Raw genomic sequence first — 7,877 nt, forward strand, 5'->3', positions numbered from 1 at the left:
GTCCTTCACACCCCGTGTATTATAACTTTGCCATGTTGGGCATTTCTTAGAAAAGTTTTTTAAGTAAGTGGTGAGTCCAATGGTATAGTAACTTTGATCTATTACCCCTCTCATCCCTTCTCTTGATACATGGCACTGCCCATGTACCAAATGAGCAGCAATATGGAACCACCCCACAAAAACGGCTAAGGAAAATAAAGCAACCCTTAAAAAACCAGGGCGAATAACCCAACCAAAATGAGTGCTAAAAGGCGAGCGCTGCAAGGCGATCCCAAAATAACAACCTAGTATAAAAGACTAGGTAAGCAAAATAAAGAACCTTGAGTCGCAGCTCAGGAAAACGCACAAACTACATACCGGGGGCAACGTCCCTCACCCACAGGTTTACACGAGCCGAAAACCAGAGAAAACCAAAAGAACCTATAGGAAGGCGTTCGCAGTGTACACCACACTAGCGAGCAGAACACCTTCCTTACCTTATATTCTTTTAAATTAATCGAAAACCCAAACCAGCACAATACCTGACTCCTATAATCACTGAGTCTACCGTGTGCTTTACCAGTGTGGTGACAGAGCGAACAGTGACACCAAACCCACGATGGCGTCTGAGGCTGCCATAGGGACGGCATATATCAAATCTAACAGTGGCTGCACAATCTGTGCATAGTCAGGAATCCAGCTCCGGCAGAAATTTACAGTACCCAAAAGTGACATCATGTCCTTTTTAGTTCTAGGTTTCGGCATCTGGGCTATTGCCAGTTGTCGCTCAGGCAATATAGTCTTTCCAGTTTTTGAAATGTTATGGCCCAAACATTGAACTGTTTCCTGCCACAGTTGCAATTTGCTTTTGTTTACCTTGTGACCTTGTGAAGCAAAAAATTTCAAACATGCCAAAGTATCTATTTTACATTGTTCCACCGTACGCGAGCAAATTAATATATCATCTACCTGTATTTAATTTGGCTCCCTTGAGGGGGAGTAAATTTCGCTATGTTTGCCTCCATTGCTTGCGTAAATATCGCTGGTGATTCCACATATCCCTGCGGACAACGCGTATATGTATATGTCTTTCGCTGAAGGAAAAGAAAGCATTTGAAAGGTCAATCACAGAAAAATCTGCAGATTGCGGTCACATATCATTTAAAATAGTATTGGGGTCCGGTGTGACAGGAGCCCTTGGAATTACCGCTGCATTTACTGCTTGTAAATCCTGCACTAATCTCCATTCTCCGTTCGCTTTACGGACTGGAAAAAGAGGCGTATTACAATGGAGAATTTGGGCAAGACACAATTACACCTTTATCAAATAATTCACGTATAACACGTCACTCAGCAGTTCCTCTTGTTCTAGAGTGAGGCATATTTTTTCTCACATCGGATTACTTTAATCGACTTCCCCCATAAGACGGACCCGTGTGCCGCGCAAATTCCATTGTAGTGGTATTGCAGTAATTCTTAGTTCAGGCGAGTACATTGTTATCGGAGAATCACAGCTCCCAGTTCTGTGCCCTCTGCGCAGAACGTACAACTGCTCCCATATCTTTCCAGTGCTTAGACGGAGCTTTCCCTAGTGAAATAAGGGGCGGTGCCCCACTCCGATATCCACAGTGATCGTCTGGCGACAACTGTAATGATACCACTGCTAACTCATCGGTGTAATAAATCCATAGAGCTGTTGCGGAAGTCGGGGTACCCAATTAAAATTTGGATTCGTATCTCGGAGCCGCTCAGCTTCTTCATGCGAATGAAGTGCTGCTTCCTAACCAAACTTTTTTAACAACTTTTTGTCATCACCTGCCCGCCTCATTATATCACGCATAAGTTTATTGGTATGGGCAGGCTTCAGCAGTCCACTAAAACCAAATTCCTTTACCCAAAATGATTCCCATTTCCCCGAACCATTATGCCGACACTCCACACTCTCCCCAGTCATAGTCAAAGTCACGTCATCTGTCCCACAACAGTCTTTACAACAGTTACAACAACACTCCCCTTTACTGTATATATTTATTTTTAGTTTTACTCTCTCTGTCTCACATAAACACAAGCCGAATTCAGGGATACCGTCACTCACCCGCCTGCTCCTCTGCTCTTTTGGAGAAACTCCCGACTGGCCTCCTACTTAGCCCAATGAGCATTGACTCGCTCCGGGGAGGTCTTTAGCTATATCGTCTCGCAGACGACCCGTGCACGGTTTGCAGTCAGCGCTGATTCTCCAGGGAGTGCAGGTGAGATATTGGTATCCCGGGCGAGCCCCCAATGTGGTGGGAATTTTAATTTATTCCTGGAAGAAAACACTCAGAGACAGAGACAGTAAATAAAATCCAATCTTTACTGTGCGCATAGGGTCCAAGTTACATGCAAAAACAAGGACAAAGGTTTTTCTCCTTTGTCTGGATATATGTATGTGCAGAGCGCAACAAATGTACGCCCCCTTTGAATATTAATATTCCCAATGATCAATATTCAAAGACAATCCACCACTCTTCTCCTTACTACAGATTGTTTATTCATAGCTCCCCCCTTGAAGGTACTGTCTATGCAGATACATGTTCTTAAAACATTCCAGCTTGATACGCAGGGGCCTGTGCAATTAACTGCGCTTTCTGAGAAATCTATCTTATCTTGTTTTAACTCCCTATTTCCAGGAAGATAATCCCCATGGTAGCTTCCATCATGAGGTCTTATGTTTTTGGTTCTGCAGGCTCTCAGGCACCAAGACAAGATAATCCAGAACCCACAGTTAATGGCCGTGGTCTTAGAGGCCCATGGTACAGACAGGGAGAGGCATCTCCACTCACACAGTTACAGAAAATAATGTTCATTAGCTTTAATTTGAAGCAAGTAATGGTACTTTAACAATTATGTTATGTATATTACGCAGGTTTGTGTTCTAACCCAGCACAATAAGTCCCCTGCATCTATTTACCGAGGCCTTAATAAAAAAATATAGATTAAAAAAAGTTAATTAGTTGAATCAGTGGTCGTAGTGCGAGGCTAAAACAAAAATCTGCAGCCACAACTGCTGTTTTCTGCTTTATATTGTGAATTGTGTTGTGACGTAAATAAATTGAAACGCATTTGTTATTTAGCTGATACTTTTTTGATATTTTTTAGGCCTTTTTTCAGCTTTATTGGACAGTATATAGTATAGGGAGACAGGAAGAATGGGAGCGAGAGAGAGGGGAAGACATGCGACAAATGTCAGACGGTCGGATTCGAACCGCCGACATCACGGCTCGCAATGAGCATACGGTCAGCGCTCTACAGGTTGCGCCACCGAGACACCCTAGTGGATACTTTCATCCAAAGCGTCTTACCATTGATTCGACTAAGCGGGTGACAATCCCCTGTGTGGATCTGATCATGGCTACACTTGAACCACCAACCTTCGGGGGTTCCAGTCATATACCCTTGGCACTAGGCTCCAGGCTGCTATATCGTTCTGTTCTTTTGCACCACGATGTTTAGCTTCCATGATCAGCTGGAGCATAGACGGCCGAGACGGGTTGGGTTGGGGCGGAGGAGGAGTTTTTTTGACCGGTCGCTCCCCCCCCAGGCAGCTTCGTGATGTGGGGAGGCCTGTTCTCCCTGATCGACTGCGGGCTGGTGAAGGTGCGTGGGAAGGAGGACCCCTGGAACTCCATCACCAGCGGAGCCATGACCGGCGCCATCCTCGCTGCCAGAAGTGAGTCCCGTTCCCGCGGAAACCCACAGGGCGGGGCAGCGCTTGTCTGTGTTCGATTGTCATGCGCGCAGACACTCTAAAAATGTTTAAAGGTACCAGATGTAATTTTGGACTTCTCACGGTCGAGAGAGATATTGCAGCAACAAACACCCTCAAACTACAACACTGTTTATCCCTCCGCCTTCTCTGTGAATGCGCTGACGTTGAAACGCCTGTGGCATTTGGCTGTAATTGGCTGTGGCAATTAGAACCAATTTTCAACCAACAAGCTTGAATTATTGTACAGTTATACAATGTTTTGGTACAGAGTGTCGGCCCGTCAACTGTATATTTTGAAACCCGAATTTAAGGACTATAAACACAGGCAGAGGGCGAGTCAACATGTCAGTGAGCCTTTTTCAATGGTAGGAAGGGATTTACAATAGTCTTGTAACAATGTTTTAACACAAAAATCTTGTACCTTTAACCCTTTCAGTCCCGTATGGCACTCAAGCGTAACTACAGTAAAAGCCCAAACTGCCATCTGGCACTCTCAAACTTATACCTTTCCAAACAATCAAAATGACTGCTATACTGTTGTTTTGAGCCCCTATTAAGACCATTCAAGCTTGACTTTCTCCATTTTCCCAGCCACAGCTGAAGCCCACTTGGTATTTGGGTGGAGCCACTACATATTGGGCTTGGGGCTGAAAGAGCTGGCTCATAGTTTGTTAAATTGGACATTTTGATAATGATTATCTGCAGCAGCTTGCGATTCCACATGCGTGTGTCCTTGGTGATTCACTGTGGGCAGATATGAGTGAAATACAGTTTATGTGTAGAGCGGTTTTGGAACAATTTAATTGGCTGGAACAAAATGGGGTTTATCACCCTGGCTGTAGGCTCTGTTTGTAGGTACCTGTTTTCTTAGAGGGGAGGTTTGTGCTTTGCCTCACAGACTTCAATGGAAACCTATTTTACATCCTGACCAGGCCTTGTTTGATGAGACACAGCTAAATGTGTCCGTGTGCCTTGTAGCAGCTGGGCTCCAGCTAAAGTGGGTCCCCACTGTACTCCAGCGCTGATCTTTGAACTCCCCTCTTGGGTCGATTAGACGTCGCGATAGCCCTTCCCCTTAGCCAGGGCTATATTTAGCGTGTATTTGCACACGCACTCAAGAACTAAACCACAAGCTTCCAGAAAGATTGGATGCACAGTGTGTGTACGTTTTCTTTTGTTCACTTGTGTGCAGTTTCCAGGGTGAAAATAATGCACACATTAGTATTTATAATAATAATAATAATAATAATAATAATAATAATAATATTAATACTAGAAATAATAATAATAATAATACAGGTCTATTATAGAGAGGAACCAAGGGAAACCAAACATGCCCTAGACTAATGTCTCGGTGTCAGGAGTTGTAGTAATGTAGTGTAATTCAGGCTTAGTGGTGTGAGTCATGATCTGTGTCGGCTCACGTAAAGGTCCACAGTGTAATGTCAGTGGCTAATATAATGCGAAGAAGTCAAAGCTATGGTATAATAGTATAGAATTATTCTGCTAAGAAAAAATAACAATAAAAATCATTTCAAAGGAAAAATAAATATTGAAAATAAGTATCGGCCAACACTAGTTCCGTTTTCGTCTTTGTCTTGTTTTTAATAACGGACGTTTTGGAGTCCTTTTTATGAGCTGATCACCTTGGAAACGAACTCATAACTCACTTGTCCGGACATCAAAATTAATAGTTAGCTTGCGTTTTGCCAAATGCATAACTACCTCAGATGTACTCGACATTGCCACAGCGGGCAAACTGCAAGGGGAACAAAGGCTCTGTATCATAGACTTCAGTTGAATAAGCAAAGCTGTTGCCCTGGTAACCAAGACGCCAGTGCAAGACTTTAAATACTACAAGTCCCACAATCCCCCGTGGTACTCGGTTTCCGTCCGGGAAGTGGCCGAACGGTCTGTGGAAATGAGGCGGCGTGCCTTTAAGAGCGCAGAGCAGGATGTAAGGTGGGCGTGTTCTCCGCAGATGGGCCCGTTGCCATGGTGGGCTCGGCGGCGATGGGCGGAATCCTGCTGGCGCTGATCGAGGGTGCAGGCATCCTGCTCACCAGATTCGCCTCCTCACAGTTCCCCACCGGTGAGTGTGTTTCTCCTTTTGCACCATTCTTTGCAAACTCTAGAGACTAGTGTGTGTGTGAAAATCCCAGGAGATCAGCAGTTTCTGACATACTCAAACCCCCCTGTCTGCCACCAACAATCATTCCATGGTCAAAGTCACTGAGATCACATTTTTACCCCATTCTGATGGTTGATGTGAACATTAACTAAGCTCCTGACCCATATCTACATGCACTGCTGCCACACAATTGGCTGATTAGGTAATGGCATTAATAAGTAGGTGTGATAAAGTAAAAATGTTCCTAATAAAGTGCTTGGTGAGTGTAGCTTTCCTCTTTGGCTAACCGTTTTTTTCCTGAAAGTGTGTGAGCGTGCAGTGAGTGTGCAGTGTGCAGTGTGCAGACACAGTCCAGCTGTCAGTGTTGTGACTAGCGGCCGTTGTCACCTCTCTTTCAGGGGCCCAGTTTGCAGAGGAGCCGGCCCCGATGCCGGCCCCCCCCTTCGGAGAATACAGGCAGTATCAGTGAGGGAGGGGCCGCCCTCACCCACCCCTAGGCTTTTTAAAATACCTCCACAGATCTGACTCGAAAGAAAATTCTGGAACTTCTTCAGAAGGAACTCTGCAGTGCATCCCAACTTCAAGGATTTCATTTTTTTACTGATTGTTTTTTTTTTTTTTCTGAACCATCATTGCCATCTGCCTGTTAAAAAGCCTCACCTGTTGCATGTTCCCCACGATCAGTGTGTGAATGTTGGTGGTCAGCACCGGAATGGAAATGTCGTCAGGGCCCATGCAGTTGGGTGGCATAGAGGGGGTTATATTGGGATTTAGGAGACAATGGAACTCAAGTCTTTAACATGCTTCAGTGTCCTGGTGGGATTATTTCAGCAGTCAGCAGGCTGACTTCCGCTTTTACGTATTCTGGAAACGTACGGCTAACCGTTTTTTTAAATCGGTAGCTGTGCGAGATGGCTTTGGAGTTCCGTTGCGTCCTCCCTGCTCAATATCACCATTGTACACAGAGATGTGCGGCCCACTTAGATTCCCCGGAGGTCTGCTTACAAGGTAGCCTGTTGACTAGTAGCACACCTGAGTCACATGACTTGGTCCTGACCAGTGGACAAGCTGGAGAGGTAAACTAGCCTCACACCGATAGGGACTCCAGAGCCTAGCTGGCCTTAACCCCATGGCACACCCACCTTCTGCTAATGTGTGTAAATATTGTGTGCGTGTGTGTGTGTGTGTGAGAGAGAGAGAGAAAGCTGTTCACGGAGGTTCAGTTTGTACAGCAATGGAGAGCTGCCACGTCAACACCTGTACTGCACGTTCCCCCTGACCGTGACCCTGGACCCCAACACCCCGCCGTGAAGAAAGCAGACCGCTCCAGATCATTTATTTATTCTCGTCTCCGTTACTCTCTGTAACGGAGGCCGTCCGTTGGGTGCACTGTGAGGACCGTGAATGACCCCAGGACTGTGATCGTGCGCAGGGATGGATCAGTACGACTGAGGACCGCGGCAGTGTACAGCGCAGACCTGCAGTACGAGCTATTTTAGTTTTGTGATAGCATAGTTAACTCGCTCTCGCGCTTTAGTAATGTTCCCTGACTTTCACTCACTGATCTGGTCATGTTGTTAGCAAGGCTGGCAGACCGGCTCAGGCTAGCTAGCCGCACTTTGTGGTTGACCATCTCATACCCAGCTAGACCAGCTCATACCCAGCTTATGACCAACTTGACCAGCTCAATTTTTAAGGCAATTTTCAAGATTTTATAGTAGGGTAAAGTCACTCATCTTTTTATATTTTAAATTAACTTGCAAAGATTACTTTCCGTTACTTGACTCAGCAGGTGTTTCCATAGCATTTCATAATGACTAACGTAGTATTTTGATTCCATATTTCCACTTTTTCCTCCAAACGTAGGACTTCCAGGTTTTAGTTGACGTGCCCCATTTCTGTGGCACTTTTCTTGATTCAATTTGACATACTGAGGGAGGAGCATTAGTGCACTAAAAAAAATCTTTTAGCGGCGCAATCAATCCAGCATCTCAAATGTTGAAAATATTAATACATAAC

General features: G+C 45.1%; 1 protein-coding gene across 1 annotated transcript; it reads left to right on the plus strand.

Annotated features, from left to right (window-relative positions):
* The first annotated feature begins 2,746 nt into the window (after window positions 1-2,746).
* LOC133138638 (mitochondrial import inner membrane translocase subunit Tim17-A-like) lies at window positions 2,747-6,639 on the plus strand. The gene is made up of 4 exons (XM_061257557.1): window positions 2,747-2,771; window positions 3,560-3,688; window positions 5,709-5,819; window positions 6,257-6,639. Exons 1-4 carry the CDS (start codon window positions 2,747-2,749, stop codon window positions 6,325-6,327), a joined length of 336 nt encoding a protein of 111 aa, XP_061113541.1. The 3' UTR covers window positions 6,328-6,639.
* Window positions 6,640-7,877: the final 1,238 nt, after the last annotated feature.

This window comes from Conger conger, chromosome 10 (genome assembly GCF_963514075.1).
Source record: "Conger conger chromosome 10, fConCon1.1, whole genome shotgun sequence".
NCBI classification, from domain to species: domain Eukaryota; kingdom Metazoa; phylum Chordata; class Actinopteri; order Anguilliformes; family Congridae; genus Conger; species Conger conger.

Excerpts from the sequence above, each read along its gene's own strand:
- LOC133138638 (XM_061257557.1), top strand. The coding sequence starts at position 2,747 with ATGGCCGTGGTCTTAGAGGCCCATG. Across the intron at positions 2,772-3,559 it reads CGTGGTCTTAGAGGCCCATG|GCAGCTTCGTGATGTGGGGA; the intron begins GTACAGACAGGG and ends CTCCCCCCCCAG. Across the intron at positions 5,820-6,256 it reads CTCCTCACAGTTCCCCACCG|GGGCCCAGTTTGCAGAGGAG; the intron begins GTGAGTGTGTTT and ends CCTCTCTTTCAG.